Source organism: Pteropus medius, unplaced genomic scaffold, assembly GCF_902729225.1.
Source record: "Pteropus medius unplaced genomic scaffold, Ma_sr-lr_union100, whole genome shotgun sequence".
NCBI lineage: Eukaryota > Metazoa > Chordata > Mammalia > Chiroptera > Pteropodidae > Pteropus > Pteropus medius.
Genome location: NW_024344377.1, coordinates 2,614,686 through 2,634,386, shown reverse-complemented (window position 1 = coordinate 2,634,386; position 19,701 = coordinate 2,614,686). Strand labels below are relative to the sequence as shown.

The following is a 19,701-nucleotide window of genomic DNA, read 5'->3' as shown; positions in this document are numbered from 1 at the left end:
TTCCATTCATTTAATTTCATCACTTCCCAGTTAACTTTGAATTGTGTTTAGCCTGTTTTACTGATCTGAATGTAGTTTTTTTTTATCCTTATTAGTACATTTTTAGGCATGTTTCCTCAAATCTCAGCTGATTTGAGCTTTGGTAAAATGCATTAATTTCAGCATCAGCCTCAAACAAACATAATGAGAAAAATCAAGCTGTTTAAACAGTCTTGCAGTCTAAGCTATAGTATGAGTAAACTTGGCTGAACTGCTGTTTTGTGTTAGCCCTAGGGCATGCTTTCCATTAATAGAGATGATCAAATTTTTATTCTTATTCTTATATAGATCATTTGTTTGCTTGTTCATGTTATTGACCTAAAACCAATACAGTATTCTTCAGACTCAACGCTTTGACTGACTGTTTTGACTGAGTTTTTAAATGGCTTTTTAAAAAATATTTATTGAATACTTAATTATGTACTAGGTACTGAACTAGATCTTTATCCTGATTACCGTTGTGGGAAAAAACCCATGGAATCCTGCAAAGTCACATTAAGTAATTCCACAAAGGCATTAGGCGAGTGTGACATTAGTGATCATGGCTAGGCAGTCTTTGACGTGAAGTTTTAAGTAATGATTAATGCCAATTGCCTTGTATTTTCTTCGAAGTAATATTTCAGATTACTTGAAAATTTGGACCTTGAGATCCTAAAGTTCAGACAACTCATTTTTATATAAAATTAGCTTATCATCTGAAATCTTGACACATATACACATTTATGCAACCTTGGGGTGAGAGAGGGAGTTAAGATTAAGAATTATGTAAAAAACAAACTAAATATCAAGGACATGATAACTGAGTGTGTTGAAGTGGATGACTTCTGAATTTTGCCTCTATGTGGTCTCTACAGATGTTCAGTGGTTATGGAGTCAAGATGCTTCTCGAGATTTACTGCTTGCCATCCACCCGCCAAATTACATCGTGCTCTGGAATGCGGACACTGGCACCAAACTGTGGAAGAAGAGCTATGCAGATAACATCCTTTCTTTTTCTTTCGATCCTTTTGATCCCTCGCATTTAACTTGTGAGTAATAGTTTCTTGTGGAAACTGAGTTGAGGTATTTATCATATTGTTAATGCCATATACGTGAGATACCCACACACACATCATACATCTGTAATGTTAAAACAGTTGAGCAAAGTGGAGAAGCACATCCCTGAGCTCCTAATACAGCTCCTGCAGTTCCTAATACAGATGCTAAATCATAACCCGTAGCGTTCGTAAGGATTTTGATAGAAGTTTAAATCAGCAGACTTAGACCTTCACTGTGTTGAATTGGTGAATAGAATCCGATTAGCCAGAGAGTTGCTGTGCTATTCCAATTCATATTAAATTTGTTTTTCTGGAACATTTAAAGAACTTGAGTTAATGGCTTCATTTAGTCTGTGGCCAAATTCATTTTTTTTTAGTTCTAATTCATGCCATGTGTTTTGAGTGCGTAAACAGATGCACGTAAGAAACAGAATAAGCCCAAGGGAATATTTTCTTTCAGAAGTTGTTTTTGCCAGTGTGCTCTTCATGTTTTACTGAGCTACGGATCTAAAAATTAGATTTATTTTTAGACAGATATTTTTATGACTAAATTGTTTAGAAAATATTTTTCTAAGAAATAAATATCCAACAGACATTTCTTGAACTATTAACTATATGTCAGGTACATTCTGGAACTTACAACAAGGTTCTGTGAACCAGGACAAAGATTCCTGCCTTCATCAAGTATGCATTCTAGTGAGAGGGTGTCATATCCTAAAGTCTGAACATAATGAATTAATAAATTCTAGGATATTAAGAGGTCATAATGGTATAAGAAGATAAAACAGGATAAAGGGAATGGAGAAGAATGAGGGGACGAGGGTGGGCAGGTTGTATTGCATAGCAGGCTGCTGGTGGCACTCTACTTTTACACTAGATATAAAGAGAAAAAGAATACTTTTTATACTTCCTAAGGTTCAATCGATGCTCAAGAAGAAAAAAGAAATATTTTTAGACTGGCTCATGTTGATGATAAAAAATTTATATCATCAAATCATATATTTGAACTTAATGAAGTGTGATATGCAGAGCACCTTATATATGATTTTTTTTTCCCCTTCCGTAAATTTTATATTTAGAAAAGTATTTGGATTTTTAAGTTAAGGTATATAACGAAGAAACATATTTAATGAAAGTCTGTGCACTGAATTACTTGGAAGAACAAATATTTGTTTTTTCTGCCAGTGACTTTCTGGTATCTTTTTAATATAAAACATTAATTTAGAATGCTGAGCCTGGAGTCCTGTGATGAATTGTAATGGACCACCTGTTTCACTTCAACCTGGAGAATGTTCCCGTTATGTTAGGACTGCATAACAGTGCCAGCTCTATATTATTAAAGTTATCATTACTTTGCTCTCAAAACTGTTTTGGAAAAAAACTGTGCTAAACCTGATTAAACTTTAATCAGCGTTTGGCTTCTCTCCATATAGTACTCACCAGTGAGGGTATCGTGTTCATCTCAGACTTCTCTCCGGCCAAGCCTCCCTCAGGCCCTGGGAAAAAAGTTTACATATCCAGCCCACACTCTAGCCCAGCTCATAACAAGTTGGCTGCAGCCACAGGGGCTAAGAAGGCTCTTAATAAAGTAAAAATCTTAATCACTCAAGAGAAACCTAGGTAAGTTGCAAGTGTAAAACTGTAACACTAACAACTGTTTGTTCATCTGTTTGTCATCAGTCTCGAAAAAATCGTTTTTGAAGATGCGCTAAGATTGATATTCTTCATCTCGCCTTTTCTCGTTCTCACTTGAATTTTCTTGTCTCCTCCTTCAGAGATTTAGCATTTAACATGTCTCTCTTGTTTCCACGAATTGCGTTAAACTCCCTCCACTGTTTTTTATAAATTAAAAGTTTTAATTTCTGATTTTTACTTTCGGAAATATAGGATGAACATTCTAACGTGTGGCTATTGAATACATTAAAAATTTGGAGACAAAATCTGGATTTTCATTTTAAATACATTTTCCTGAGTTAAATGCTCTGCAATCTCTTTAGCTGTAAAATATGGGCGTTTTTCTTACACATGTAGAGATGTTTCTCATCCTGGTTAAGGGCCAGGGGAAATTGTAGCTATGTGACTCAGAGAATTCTTTAATCTTGCTCACATTTCACTCTCCCAATCTCTAAAGTAATGTTTTAAAGGATTTCATGGGTTGTTGTAAGAATTAATAGATACAGTAACTAAAGTACTTAACATAGTGGCTAATACTTAGTAAGCATTCATTGGGTAAATACTAGCTATTGTTGTTCATATCATAAATTGCACTTGAATAAAGTTTTACTTTAACTAAGTTTGTGTATTAGACATAGATTTATTTTTCCTAGAACAATAATTTCCATATTTTTATTGCTTTGGCAGAATTTTTGGCATTCATTTTAAAAGAGCCTTTATTTTTAATATGCTGAGATTATTCTATCTAGACTCTGTGGGTAATTACCTGAAAAATATATGGTAAAATACAGATTGCTCTACAAATACATTCTGAATTTATATGTAAATTTTTTTTATATATTAAACCGTAGGCTGGTTAAGTTCACTAATTTATGTCCCATTCTATGCTGAAATAATTTAAGATTGCTCCTTACATATCTTCAGAGAAGTTTCTATTCATTTTTTATTCTGTCTCATAAATAAATAACTATTTTGTAGTCTGTATAGTTTCATAAATTACGATTTATGTATGCTACATTTCTCTCATATGAGTCATGTTCATCCGAGTTTTGGGGAAATGAATTATTAATTCCTTCAACTGGAACTATACATCATGACATATAATCTTACTACCAACTTGGGTAGTAGTACTATTTCCATTTTATAAATGAGGAAACTGAGTCCCACATTATTTTAAATATGTTTCTCAATTCATTGAGCCAGGAAATGGTAGAACCAGGATTTTAATTCAATCCATATCCTTCTCTCTAGTCCTCTAATCTAACTTTATTTTAAATTTCAAAACCTTTTAATAAAATTGGTGTGTTAAAAAAGTACATGATTGTATGTCTATTCCTATTGCAATATATTTATTATAAAAAGGTTGTGATTAAATATATGCAATAATCACAAATTGATTTTTGAGACTCTTGTCTTTTACAACCTCATATAGTTTTATATATTTTGTTTGCACAGAAGAAAATGCTGTGATAAGCGAATAAAATACCCTACTTTAAAAAAAAAGATTTAAGATTAAAAGTAACTGAAGGAATAGTAGAGGAAGTGACTTGCCCAAGGCGATACAGATAGTCCATTGAATCCTCATCCAGTGGCCCCAATCACCCTAAATGTTTTTGTTTTAATCCTGAGTCTTGATTTCAGCAATCTGTTTTGTACTTCTAGTTGCAAAATAAAAATAAAGCTGTCTTATAAATGTCAGTGTAGTATTGTAACTTGCCATCTTATATCATAGACTTTTATTTTACTACTTTAAAAATTCAAAAATTTAGAAATACATCTCTGTTCAGCCTATACAATATCATTGTCATCGGTCGTATAGTTTGGATTTTGGCACGTAGTAGAGGTCCAAGTTTTAGATATTAGCTCCTGTTGGTCATTTTAAGAAATGATGACATATTCTCATTGACAGTTATTATGTGGAAGGTACAAAATTTAGTCCATTAATAAGCTTTTCTGTAGGAAGAAAGTCTTTGTCTCATTTCTCAATATCTAAAGTAAATGTATACTTTTTTCAGTGCTGAATTTATGACCCTCAATGATTGCCTTCAGTTGGCATATCTGCCTTCCAAAAGGAATCACATGTTGTTACTCTATCCTCGGGAGATTTTAATCCTTGACCTTGAGGTGAATCAAACAGTGGGTGTGATTGCAATAGAACGAACAGGAGTTCCATTTCTGCAGGTATCTGCAATTTATGAATTACATACTTAAAAGTTGATCGTGAATGTTATATAGAGAAAAACTATAATCTCACAAAAGTCCTTAGTTTGATTTTCTTCTTTCTATTGATTTAAAGATTAACAGTGTTATTTTACTTTCTTTATTTTTCTGCACTTTTGATTGGTTTGATTTACTCTAGAAATTCTTCTGACCGATATGGAGATATTTACTGAATTATTAAAGTTACGTGGATAAAGACAAATCATATAATCATAAAGAAATAGATCTTTTAAATGGTCGTTTAGTTTTAAAGCTTAGGATTTATGTGGTATATTTTTGTTTTTTGTTTTTTGCCCATATTCTCTAAAGATGAATTTATGAATTTCACAGTATATACTATAATCAGTTGTGTTTTTAAAAATAAGTAAATCATCTATTTAAAGGTAATACCCTGCTTCCAACGTGATGGTTTATTTTGCCTACATGAAAATGGTTGTATAACTTTACGTGTTCGAAGATCTTACAGTAGTATTTTCACTACTTCAAGTGAGGACCCAGGTAAGTTTATATCTCACAATAATGTCAATTATATTTTTCTTCAGAATTATTTTATAAAACTTCATGTGGTAAATACCAGCCAAATCATAGAGGTAATGCTAATCTTGGCCTTGAGAAGGTAGAATATGGTTGTAATAGGGGTCATAAAGCACAAGCCCAAGACTAATCTTTTGGTGTTATAATAGTATACCTCTTATGTACAGCAAAGAAAGGAATATTTTTAATTCCTTGATTGTTTCCATGAGCCAGTAGATGTTATCTTTTACGAATTTTTCTTCAGCACAAGTCCAACCTTACGTGTACATTTATTATTATATCCCCTTAGCTTTTCCTCTGCTTTAGGAATTTTCATTATAAAGTGACATAGGTTAATAAGTCTTCAGGTCATTCAGTTGTCAGTTTGAGTCTTATCCTGGAGAATAAAAATAATATTTTGTGAAATAATGAACTATGAAAAGGGAAAAATGACTTTTACATCTTTTGTAAAGTATGTTATTTTCAGGCTTATTTAGATTTACTATAAATTATGATGGTCTATAGTGCACTATTATTTAATCATTACTGTTGATCATTTTTCAAAGCATTTTCTTTATTTTAAAAATATTTAAAAATAAGCTATTTTGATTATAGTTGTTATCTTGGAAATTAAACTTGGCATAGACTGTAATCAAGGTAATTATATTCTGAAGAAATTAGTAATAATTATAAAAAAGAAAGCCATTCTTGACAAACTTTGCATTAGCAAAGGAATGATTTCCTTTTTAATTGAGGTTTATTTAAATTAAAACAAATATTAGCGATATTGATATGGTTGCTTTCTGATATTTAAAAGAAAACAATACTATTGTTAAGATCCAGATCCTGTCCAGGAGCTTACCTATGATTTACGAAGCCAGTGTGATGCAATCAGGGTGACAAAAACTGTCCGCCCCTTCAGTATGGTGTGTTGTCCCGTCAATGAGAACGCGGCTGCCCTCGTGGTGAGCGATGGAAGGGTCATGGTATGGGAACTGAAGTCTGCAGTTTGTAATCGAAATTCACGGAACAGGTAGATAAATCAGTGGGATCATGTTTTCTGTTTCCTCTTTTTTTCTTTTAAACTTACTAGAATCATATAAAAATAGCAGGGACTTTTTCTAAAATTATTTTTAAAGTGATAAGACCTTAGATTTTTTGGCCATTATGTAAACCTACTAGAAATATTTTACCTATGGGTAAGAAAAATAGGTGGAATGCCGTGATCTGAAATTTGTTATTTGTTAGTTACTAATATGTAATGCAGGTTTTAAATATGCAAAAACCATCTAATTATTATGTCTTGCAGTAGTTCTGGTGTGTCACCTTTATATTCACCAGTGTCTTTCTGTGGAATTCCTGTAGGAGTGCTACAGAATAAACTCCCAGACCTCTCCTTAGATAACATGATTGGTAAGCTTTTGTTTTTTCTCTACCTTTCATATTAGGTATTCATTTTTATAGGCAAAATTAGTAGACACTGATTTGTAATTATTATAAAGTTAGAGTTAATACTTGAGAAAACTAAAATGAGCCTTGTACTTTCTAGATGTGCAATAAATATTTATTGAAAGAATAATAAAGTGAGCAGTATTAGAAAAAATTATTTTAACATTTTGACATACATTTTCTTGATTACAAATTGGAGACTCTTACTTTAAACAAATGTTTATTTGTGGATAAAATATTGCTTCCAAATTATTTGATTATTATATATATTAAAGGAAGAAAGATGATTTGTGATTTCAAATATTATACAACTAGAAATTGTAAATATTCAAGCAATTTTGATGTCTAATTATTTTAAAATCATGGCTGTCGTTTATAAAGGATTTTCTGTATCATTATTTGTTCTTCTACAATGTAATTGAAAAATCAGTATTATTTACTAGGTTGTTTTGTTTAAATGCTAGATAGGTGGTATGCTAGAAAGATCATTACCTTATTAATCTTCTTAATCAGAGATGACATTTATTGGATACGTAATACTGTTAAGTGCTATGCTAAATGCTCTGTGTATTACCTCAAACAGCCCTGCAGAGGAGGTAATATTATTTCCATTTTTATGTATGTGGGAACTGAGACCCAGAGAGATTTAAAAACTTGCTCAAAGCTGCACAGCCAGTAAACGGAAGAGCCAGAATGTGAACTCGCCCCGGTCTGGAGCTGGTTCCTTGGCCATTACCCCCAGCCCTGGCTGCTCCAGTGTGATTTTAGGCAAGAGCTTTCTAGACCTTGATCTTCTCATGATTCCTGTAATTTGTAAAATCCTTTTGCTCACTGACACTAACTTTTGTATTTAAAATGTTTTTTCTTTACCTTCTAGATATAACTCCATATGAAGAAGTTTAGACATATGCTTATTTTGCAAAATGAATTTCATCAGTAACACAATTTTCTGGTTAATTGACCTTGTTTGCACTTAGTATAAAATATTAAATTGAAAAGAATTATAAACACACATACACAGAACTAATCAGTAATATAAAAGAGGTTGAAATTTTATGCTGTTTAGGTATCTGAGTGATATAAATTAAATTTTTTAGGAGACTAAAGGATATAGAGTATATAACAGTTCTTGACAATGTAGTTGATTTATAAGTATTAAATAAAGATTGGTTACTTGAAAACATTTTAATTAAAACTTTTAATTAAACTTTTAATTTGAAATTCACTATATACTTAGTGATAATTGAAAGCAATTCAGTTAAATACAGAGGCCTAATTTATATTCCTTGGGTAAAGGCTGCTGCTTATTAAGGCCTAATCTGCCTACCTTATGAATTGCCTCTGGAAGATGCCTGAAGAAAAATATGACAATTCTCAGGAGTCAACACCAGGCTACTGAGGGTGGGTACACACGGTAGCTATCTGTTGAATTTCCCATTCCTTTAGACCCCATTTTTTGTTACCAAAAGTTAATATTGACTGTGTGACTAATTCTAAAGGATCTTTTTTTTTTTTGCATTAAATTGATGACCATTTTTTCCTGTATATTTTATGGATTTTAAAATAACATTATTATTAAAACACCTTTATAGCCTCAAAAGACTATATTCAATCACCCACTCCTATCACCCACTCCTAGTAATTATTTACATTTTTCCCTTTCACAGTATGTGTGTTTGTATGTGTGTATACGTATATACGCTCACATGTTCTTTATTATGTATTTTTGACAACTTAATCCCAGTAGTCAATAGTGGCTTACAGAAAGAAAATATGTATACCCTTTTTAGTAAACGGTCTTGGTTTTGTTGTACTCTTCATATTAATATTTTGTCAGAGTGGTTTTTATTGGAGTCATCTTTTTAGCTTGAGACTTGATAACCTAAGTACAAATGCTATATCTGAAAATAATGTCATTAAATACTTAACTCTCAACAGTTGCAGTTTATATATAATAATATTAATTAACTGCCCTTCAAATCTAGTTGCCTTGATTTGTCTTTGGTGCCCTAATTCCAGGAACTTTGGCTGACACAGTGTTTCTTAGGAGACAAAGGTCCCCAAATTCTGGATGGCAGTACTCTAGAATAATCTATTTTTTGAGATGTCAGTGCAGTTTAGGTCCTATAGCTAAGTGCAGAGCCCTTGCATAGCCAAAGCCCCTGGAGTGGCATGCGGCACCTTCTGGACTGGAGGATGCTCTTCTTGGTCTGAAGAGTGTTTCCCCTGGAAAGTTTTTTGAGATTTTTAAGATCAGTACACGTTATAATTAACATATTGGTATTTTTAATTACAAATCAGGGCAAAGCGCAATTGCTGGGGAAGAACATCCCAAAGGTGCCATTCTGCAGGAAGTGCACCTCAAATTCCTGCTAACAGGACTGCTTTCAGGCCTGCCTTCACCTCAGTTTACGGTCCGTATGTGTCCGCCGTTGACCACCAAAAACATCAAGATGTATCAGCCACTGCTTGCTGTTGGTGAGTATAGACCTGTTCTTTTCTTAATTCTTCATGCATGTTTTATAAGACATTTAAGTTTGCTGGTTACTAGAAAATCCTTTCTCTTTGAAGCTAAGTGAAATCATGTAAACACTCATCTTAAAATGTTTTTCTTCTTTTTTTTTCTGTTTTAAATCCACTCATCTTTTTATTTATTTATTCTTAACCACAATCATAATTCATCCACCTGACACTGACTGATAGAGACCCTGACACTACGGGTACCTTTTTGGTAAGGAGGGTAGTCCTTGTGTGATGCTGAATTGGACTCCTTGAGTTTTCTTGGACCACCCCAAGCTCTTTCTGTGCGTGTCATTTTGTTAACTGATAAATAGTCATAGTTAGTCATAAATAGTCATAATAACAGCAGTGTTCTTCCTTTGCTAGGAATTGTTTATTAAAATTTGTTTAAGGTATCTATAGTCTCTATAAACTAATATTTGCCTCTTGGAATTGCATAATTTTATATTGTAGATTGAAAAATTGGTGTGAGTTTCCACTTGCTGTCACATTAATTTCATAGTAATGTGAGTAACCTAATTTCTTGTATAGAAGAAAGCAAATTTTAATTTGCTATTAAGCATATAAGGTTAAAATGCATTTGTCTAAAATTTCAAAAAATAATATCTGTTTGCAATTGCCAGCATTTTTTTAAAGATGCTATTTGTTGGCTTCTGGCTTTCTCCCCAGGAAAATAAAAACGTGATTTGTGATTTTTTTTTTTTTCTTTCTAAAATGAAAACCTGACCACATTTATTTGTTGCTAGTATGTCTCAATTTAGCTTAATGGTTGATTTGTGAGTACCAAACGTTCATTTGAATATTACTATTTGGCACTATTATTTTTTCCCATTTTATTCATTACTGTCTTCTGAAAGTGATTTGAATTTTAAGGTTCAATAACCTGTGTGTACATATGTCCAGATTTATATAAATGCAGATTAATGTTTAATTTTAGCTTCAGCAACTACTGATTCATATTAAATCTCTTATAGAGACTTTAATTAGGATTTGTCAATGTACAGTGTATGTACAATGTCAATATGCCTCATTTGTTAGTTAGGATTTTGTCAATTTCTTAGAGAAAATTACTTCTTGGGATAGCTAGATAATAGCAAATTCAGGGTCTGAGATTTCTATAGTAGAATAAGCTGTATTATACTGGTATATAGTGAATATCAAGTCACTCATTGAATTTAATATAATAAAGTAAAATCAAAAAATACAAATGCCTAAGCTTTTGCAGAGTCACCAAGGAAGATAAGCAGAGTTCAGTTGTCAAATCACCTCTCCTTATGGCGCCCCTGTAGTATCAGATCATAGGTTCATATCATCAAAATTGCAGAATGTAGAAGTCATTTGATTATTATGAGGATCTGTTAACTGAAAGTTTTCATAATTCTTTAGATATTACTGTGGAATTGATGATAAATATAAACAAGTGTAATACTGTTTTTTTTCCTAGAATAGTTTTACAAAACATTTCGGAAGCTTTATTTAGCAAGTAAGCTAAAAATTGGAATTTGCCTACCATTTTTACTTCTGTTATTACTATCATTAAATTTATTATTATTTCTACATTCTCATGCTTTTTGTGAATTAATTTTTTTAAATCAGGTACAGTGAGAAAGTGATTGGCCAATTATACTATGTACTTTTCTTACTTAATAAAAACATTTTAAGGACTGAAACATTACTTTCTTAAGTATGGCCATGTCTCTTCTGAGATAATGAAAAGCTTTAGACAAAATAACAACTACAAACCATAATTATAGTAATAACAGAAATAGTAATAATCATATACTGCATGTCAGGCACTACACTAAGTGTTTTACATATGTCTTCTCCAGCACACTTAATCTCCAATGAATGGGTTTTCTATTATACCCTTGTTAAAGGGATAAAAACACAGCCTTCGAGTGGGAAAGTAAGTTGTAAGAGTCAGGCAGAGCCAGGGCTTGAACTCGGGCTTCTTTGTGCAAAATCCACAGTTAACCATCATACTCCACCACCTCTTTGTAATTTACTTAATATAAAAACCAAAACCAAAACAAAATCTTTGTAAAGAAAAATAGAAAAATCTGGTTAATGAGTTCTGCTAGGTTGCCTTTTTGAAGACTCACTATAATGAACATTCCAAATTTCAAAAACTATAAACTTCCATGTGTAAAAAAGCTGAGGAAAGTGCTTCTTCAAATTTTATGTGTATTGAATTAGGTTTTGTAATCTTTCCGTTAAAGTCCTTGATTTAAGCAATATTTTAAAGCACAGGAGATTAGGCCCATTTTGACCAGAGGAGAGGCATAGAAATTGAGTCTTTTTTAACACGTAGCTTTGGTCCCTTTTTATAAAAGATGCATGTTGTAAAATTATTAAAATCTTGAGAAAAGACTTGTTGGAAAGATCTGGAACTCCCCCTAGGTAATACTCTTCTATTATGTCAATTTGATAGGTACAGGTAACGGTTCTATCCTGGTATACCATCTCACCAATGGGCTGCTGTACAAGGAGTTGAGCGTCCACTCATGTGAAGTCAGGTGAGTATGTCATTGTGTCAGTGACATCGCAGACATACCGAGTACCAGAAAAGGTTCTCATAGACCTTCCTACACTGAATACTTCTGCAGTAGTGATTATTTGACTGAAAACTTAGGATAATAAATATTCATGTCCAGCTAATGGCTATGCTAATCAAGGATGAGTACGTTTGCTTTTTATAAAGGACATTATGCAGTGGAGAATTTTTTCTTACTTACATTGCTGCATCTTAATTATTTCTCCTAAAGTCCAGGCTGTTTTCTTCCTGGAAATCACTGTGTTTTCTTGTTCAGTTTTATTTAGTTTTTCATATCTGTAAAGGTTTCTTAGTAGGACTGCTCCTGAAAAATTTGAATAAAGTCAATTTAATTATTAATCTCATTTATGTCTTTGTTTAAGCACCATCAGAATAGGACCAACACTGTATAGCATTTATTGTCTCATTTTTCAGAGGTGATCTGTTTTATGAGTGCTGCGTAGGCAGATTTGTGGGGGAGAGAGAAAATGACAGAAGAATCCCTCTTGCTTTCTATTTTAAAGTGCATACCTATCTGCTCCATGGCATTATTTTGTTAATCATATGGCTAGTTTTCTTTTTTGCCCTATCAAAGATGGATTGTGAAGCTATACACGTATAATATAATGTAATTAAGTTGCCAGGATTTTTTGATGATCTTTTAACAAAAGTGTAAGTCAGGCCATTTTCTGCTCTCTGTGCATTATGTAAGTATAGGCCTCAGGTATACGTTAAAATTCTTAGTGAACCCTTAAGCAACACATTATTCTGAGTAAGCGCATTTTCTGAATGGGGAAGGGTCAACCCCTCGAGTATCACAACTGCTGCTTGTGATGGAAGTTTCTGAAAATTTCCATTGCCTTATTCTTGCAGGCCCATTATTTTGTGGTCCAGCCTTGAGCGACTGTTTATCGCACCTTATGCTGTGCCCTTCAGTGTCTCCCTAAGTACATTCACATGGAGTAATAATGTCTTCAGAAGTGTTAGGTTTTGGGAGTGCAGTGACACAGTTATCAGTTTGGACCCTCAGGCTGCACACCTTTCTGTTCTTCCAGCCTAGGCATCCCTGCTGCCACTGCCGATGCTGTCTCCTTTGCTTCCTGTCTACATTTCTTCTCTTGACATTTCCTTTCACTCTGGCCTTTTGTGTGTAGTGTTTCCGTTTATGGCTAACACCAACCAGTCAAAACTCTCCATTTAATCAGTACTTGTTCTAAGGATTATGTTAAGTGTTAATACTTTGCATGCATCATTTCATTGAATCTCCACTACAGTTCCATGCGGTAGGCACTGTTATTACTCCCAATTTATAGAAGAAGAAACTGAGTATTGTAGAGTAATCTGTGGAAAGTTAGATGGAACTGAGTTCTTACGGTGTGTGTGCTAGATCTCCAGCTAAAAAACACACATTTTGACACTAAGATAAAAATTTGACTGAGCCAGGGTCCATGCTAAGAGTTTTATACATGCTTCTGGAAAAAGTCAGCACATTTTCATTTTCTTCTAAACACTGAAATCTTTTAATAAATACACAGTAGCTAGTTTATCAGTGAGATTTGTTTATTTTTTTAACAAGACTTTTTTTTTTATCCTGGCTCAGTTAGGTTGCATGACTTAACACATGATATAATAATATTTGTTATTGAGTAACACTGAAAGTATAAAGTGTTACTTGGGATACCAAATAACTAACAGACATGCTACTCAGACAGGCTGGTGTTGTAAATGATCACACAAATGTGTTCCATTTTTTCATACGAACTTTCCCTTTTAATTGCCATTTTGAAGATAACTCACCTTTTATATCCAGAGCTGGTACCCAAGAATATAATAAAATCCTGCTGTCTTTATATTTCAGTTAATGCAATTATAGTATTAAATTAAAAACCATTATGAAAATTTCACAAATGTGATAACTTATTAGCAATAAACCCAATACATTCTATTCACATGCAAATTAAGGGCCAACTTTTAGAAAGTTGTTTTTCTGCCTTGTACTAAATGTGTTTTTTAAAACCACTTAATCTTAAGTGTTTGAATTTTATGCATATGCATGGCCAGGGACTGCCTAACTGCAGATGGTTGTGTCTCTGTGGTTTTTTAAAACCATGTTTTAACCAGTTATGCTTTAAAAGTAAGTACCGAGCATCTTCAGTATGCTTGCAAACAGACATCTTTGAAGCTTATAATCTATTGGAAGATACTTAGAAGTAAATGAAGTGGAGTGGTACATGTAGGTTTTCTTAGAGTATTAATTTGCTTAGATTATTAGTTTGTGTCTTTGAGCAGTAGACTAAATTTATAACAATATAGCCCAATACCATTTTCAATATCAAAAATTATTAGAACAGTAGTTTATATGGGTATCAGAACATTGTTGACTCAGTATTGCTTTGAGTAAATTGAGTGATTCTGGAGAGTAAAATGATCTCTATTTTGTTTGTAAATTTGCAGAAGTTACTTTGATATAATTGTTGAACTTCAAGGCCTTTCCAGAAGCATGTGCTCCCCTAGCTCCCGGCGTTGAAGAATAGCCCCTGTAGCAGCCCCAGTGGGGGTCAACAGGCCCAGCTTGGGGAAGCTATAGGAGTCAGAGCCCAAATACCCACTGATAAGGTCACAGTTGTTCAGTTGTTAGGAATCCTGCAAGGCAAATCTAGATCGAGTCAGAAAATGAGCTGCTCTATATTTGATAGAGCTCAGTGTATGGTTTAAACCTAAACAGTAGTTTTCTAATCCTGAGAGCACTGTGGTGTTCAGTTGTGTTTGACAAATTTTCATTCTTTTGAGAAATAATCCTCTCCTTAATCTACTTTGAGGTCCAACTAGATTTTTATTTTCTTATTATTTTTTTCAGTAGGTATTGGACATATAAGCTGATGCTAGAATCTGCTCAAAGGCAGCATGCTTAGAATGTTGGGTGACAAATAAGCAGCGCCCCCATGTTCTGTTATATCCTGAACACTGGGACATCTTCTAAACAGTGGGACCAGCACTTCTTGAATATGTATGGCACTAATAAACATAAGGAGAAGCGCTGGTTTTTTCTCAAACTCATTTACTTAATCTAACGGAATTTACTGAGCTCTTCCCATCTGCCTGGCAAGGCATGACGTGGCGCCTCCTTTCACAGAGAGTATAGTCCACTGCAGTGTTTCTCTTTCTCAGCCAGCCACACTGTTTCCTCAGTTGATCAGGCTTTCAGGCAAAATCCTATTTGCCCCTCAGGGCTCAGCTTTAATGCTGTCCAGGAACCACTCCTGCCTGGCCCCGAGACCAGATTCCGTGTGACTCTTACAAGCTTCTGTTGAACTCTGCTAGGTCATAAGCTCCAGAAGGACGGTTAATATACCTGTCTCATTCACAGCTGGATTTTTCAGCACCTAGTATAGTTATTGGCATATACTGGGTACTTAACAGACATATTTTTAAAAATAAGGAGCAGAGACTGGGAGGACTGGGATTCTTGGTGTCCAGAGATGGGGGCATCACTAGACAGGAGCTTAAGTAGCTCACACTGCCAGCAACGAGCTCGGAGAGTGTGTCTTAAAGTTCCTGTGGTTTTCTGGTTTTTTAAGGTCTGATTGAAGCTATCAGAGTTACAGAGAGAATGGAATACTTCTAAAATGATTCTTCTCTCCTTTTGTTCACCCTGAGTAGAAAACTTAATGAGTACTGTTACACGCTAGGGGAAAAGAAGAGAAACAAGAGACAAAGGTACCTTTCCAGTGAATAATTAACCAAATTATCCTGTATTCACTGTAGATGTGGTTTGAATTCAGTAAATGGGAGGCCTCATGAACAAGATAGGACTTGAATTAGATTTTGACATAGTAATACCAATAATGATGACAATTGCTAATACTTACAGTGTTTACTCTGTGCCAGGCCTTCTTTATGCACTCAGTGTTCTTATTTTTCACAACCGGTAAGATACAGAAACAAATGCGGAGATGCCAGCTAGAGCCAAGACTTGCACTCGAGAAGTATTGAAGAGGGAAAGAGGGACGTCATTCCAGGCTTAGAAATTCTCAAGAGTGCTCAGTTTTAAGCAGCCTCATCTGAGTGCAATTATAGTATTATAATTAATACTATATTAATTAAATATAAAATGCATAATTTTATATTTAAAGAAATAACTTTAAATATAAAACTAAATGTTAGAACTGCTCAACTCTGCCATTGTATCATGAAAGCGACCATAGACAGGATGGTGAAAATGCTTGTCCCTTAAATGCTCGTGAGCAAGTACATGTGGAACAGAGGTTTAGATTTCCTTCCCCACCAGCCTCTATTGCCTTTTAAGCAACACAGGGTGGTAGTACAGTGTGTCTCACTTCTTGTTATGATTCTGATGGTCTACTTGTCCAGTGTTCCCCACTTCCCCTTCCATTCTCTGCAAGCCATGATGGTGAATACTCCAGTTATGTTCGTGGGGAAAAAACATGGACTCACCTGCGATCAGTCCCACATAAAGGAGACTCTATGGGCATTGGGATAGATTACTGTCTTATCAGCATGTCTTTTTCTTTGTGATTTTTCCTTTGTGCTTTTTCTCTAATTGATTTATGATTTGGAACTTTCAGCCACTTCCAAATCTCACTGCTTAGTTTATATTGTTTGTTTCGGGAATTTCTGCTTCCTAACCAAGAATTTTGATAAAATTTGATAAAATTCCTGATAAAAGTGTGCTCAACTTTAAGCAGTTGACTTAGGATATTTCTATACCACTTATTTTTAAGCAACAGAATATTCAGCAACTACTGTTATGTGACTCTCCTTTGCCAGATTTTAATAGTTATTTTAATTCTGCTTTAAATATCAGTAACAAAACTACCTTGTCATTACATTTGGAGATAAAATTTTAATTAGAAGTAATTTCATATATGTTGGAAATGTATGGTAATATAGTCTGAAATAAGGTCATATTAATATTATTTCTTAATAAAATTTAGGTCTTAGGAAAACTTATTTTTTTAATTAATTTTTTAATCAAAAGGGTATTAGATTAATCTTTGTTTACAAACTTCTCATTACAGGGGTATTGAATGGACGAGTTTGACTGGTTTTCTTTCTTTTGCTACCTCAATACCAAACAATATGGGATTAGTGAGAAATGAACTTCAGCTGGTTGATCTTCCAACAGGTTTGTGTGTTTAATCTATTAAAAGATTCAAAATGGTTTGTTATATTGATCAAAGATGTTGTCATTTATTAACACATTCCAAAGTACTTTTTTTCTTGTATTCTGTTTATTTATTTATTTTTTGTTCTGTAATAATTGCCCTAGAAAAGACTCATCATTGTATGCAAATTATGTTAACACAATTGTATGGTAAAATTGAATACCATTAGCCTGAACAGACAGATTCATAAATAAATAAGATATCAGTTCTTCTTTTAGGTACGTTGTTATAGTTAACCAAAAGTACAGTTTTAAAACAAATCTTTTTAGTTCAACTTCATTAGAATCTAGTTTGAAATTTTGGACTTTTAGGAAACCCTTAAAAAACTTATAATATGGATTGTTTTAAATGCTAAAATTTAAAGCTTTTGATAGTCTCTGGGTGACTGAATAGGGGAAATTTAATCTGGAAGTTTAAAGACTGCAATAAGAAACATTCCAATAAAGTAGCTTGTTCAGAATTGTTAAACCTACAACCCAATGAATTTTAAAATGAAAAACTTGAAAATAGAAAAGGTGAGTATTTCAAATTATTTTATGGCATGTGCAGTGATTTCAAATAAATTTTTTTTTCAAAATTGTGGTTTCTTTAAAATGGCATAGCAGTATAAATACACGTAGGTGGTTTTAACCAAGAAGATGTGTTTGAGTGTGTAACGTGTAATAAATCCCATGTATGGTTGCTTCCTTATATTCTCCATTTATATTTCCAATGTAGATGTAGTTGAGAACAACTAGTGTACTTTTCAGTTTGTTACTAAACCTCAAGGAATTAGCCCCACCTTAGACCAGTGCTGCTCTAGTTTCATTGGAATTGACCTGCCCAGCAACCTCTATCCCAGATTTCTGATTTGCCAACAAATGCACTGGTGTTTCTAGTTACGTGGGAGCCCAGATATGATATGGTATTTGCTCTTGTCATTCATGAAAAAATCCCTGTTCACTTTTTTCAGTCAGCTCAAGTTCAGGAATTTTAGATAACTTAAAATCTGTCTTCTACAAATTTATTTTTGAGGAACAAATTTCTAAATAATAGTTACTGACCTTTTTAAGTGGGACATTTGAGTTCATAGATTATACTTCTATAGCCTTGTCTTCTAAGGAGGTTGGCAGACTCACAGAGTCAGGAAAGGATGTGGAGTATCTGGCACGTACTAATGGTGAGATTCCATCTGATGCCCGTGAAGAGCAGGGAGGATGTAGGCCTCTTCCAGTTATCTTTAAATTGAATGTGTTCTCTCTTTTGTTTAATGTAAATAAAAACCAAGGTAAATATATTAAAATATTTGTTCAAACATAAGGTAGAATTTGTATTTTTTAAATTAGAGAAAATCATTTAGCTTCTTGGGCAGCTAACGAATTCTTATCAGTCCCCAATTTTAGTTTATAGAGACTTTTTGATAGGAACATGCCAAAATATTTTAGTTGAGTATTTTGCACATGAGACAAGAAATCTTAAATATCTGTTAGCGTTTGTCCCTCTAGTTAGCATTCTTAAGCATGAGAATGTTTATATTTAAACAGACCAGTAGTTTTTACAGTAGACAGTTGCTCTCCCATAAATACATTTAAACTTTAGAAATTGATATTTCTAAATTTTTTAAATTAAATTATTTGAAAGAAACCATAGAAGGAATTCAAGAACTCTATAACAAGTGAAAATATCTTTTTATAAAGTAGACATTTGAATATAAGTAATATATTACTGGTTTTTAACTTGTAATACTTTGGAGAATACTTTGAGTTTAGATTATTAGAAACAGCTGAGAAGCAGATGGACGAATGAATGGGAGGATAGAGGGCAGCACTGGTCAAATAATGTTGGTTTAGCTTGCATGTTTTATGTGCTGTTTTCACATGCTCGAATATTTGCAATTAAAGGTAGGAGCATTGCTTTTCGGGGTGAACGAGGCAATGATGAATCGCCCATCGAAATGATTAAAGTATCACATTTGAAGTAAGTGTCAACCTAAAAAAATCTATTGTATTATCACAATGGAATCTCAAGGATTTTTTTTTTTTTAAGAAACTGAGAATATGCTAGAATGCATATAGAATTTCTTAGTGATTTGCAAATGGTGATATGCAGCCATATCAAAGAAAACATTTTGATGACAGAATTAAGTTGCTATTGCTGTTAATGCTCCACTTCTGAAAAATGTAACATTTGTATGGATCTTAACATTTCATTACATTGGTAAAACCAGCAACCCTGTTTTGTTCTGCTGTAGCTACATTGATATAAATGTCTTTTGCCCACTAAGAAGATTATCTGGTGAAATTCTGAAGCACTTCCACCTCGACATGGGGTCATTGACTTAAAGAATTCATTTACTTTATAATTTATACCCATTTTAGTTCCCATAAGTTTTTTAGTTTCTTTGTTCCAAAGGAAAATGCATGTAAAGGTGTATTATTAAAAATAGAAACTGAATAAAAACCAATCAGAAGATCAAAGAAAGGAGCAAGTTCTCTAAAATAGCTCTCAAATTTTCTTTAGCATTTCTAGGTTCTTTGCATTTTCCACATAC

General features: G+C 33.4%; 1 protein-coding gene across 1 annotated transcript in view; it reads left to right on the top strand.

Annotated features, from left to right (window-relative positions):
* WDR11 (WD repeat domain 11) overlaps nucleotides 1–19,701 on the top strand; it is a 52,971-nt gene that overhangs the window by 6,392 nt on the left and 26,878 nt on the right. Inside the window, exons 4-13 of the mRNA XM_039870844.1 lie at nucleotides 894–1,067; nucleotides 2,510–2,696; nucleotides 4,766–4,931; nucleotides 5,354–5,468; nucleotides 6,321–6,516; nucleotides 6,793–6,896; nucleotides 9,234–9,410; nucleotides 11,884–11,968; nucleotides 17,025–17,131; nucleotides 19,052–19,127. Of these exons, the coding sequence (XP_039726778.1) occupies nucleotides 894–1,067; nucleotides 2,510–2,696; nucleotides 4,766–4,931; nucleotides 5,354–5,468; nucleotides 6,321–6,516; nucleotides 6,793–6,896; nucleotides 9,234–9,410; nucleotides 11,884–11,968; nucleotides 17,025–17,131; nucleotides 19,052–19,127 (1,387 nt within the window). The remainder of the gene's footprint in view (nucleotides 1–893; nucleotides 1,068–2,509; nucleotides 2,697–4,765; nucleotides 4,932–5,353; nucleotides 5,469–6,320; nucleotides 6,517–6,792; nucleotides 6,897–9,233; nucleotides 9,411–11,883; nucleotides 11,969–17,024; nucleotides 17,132–19,051; nucleotides 19,128–19,701) is intronic.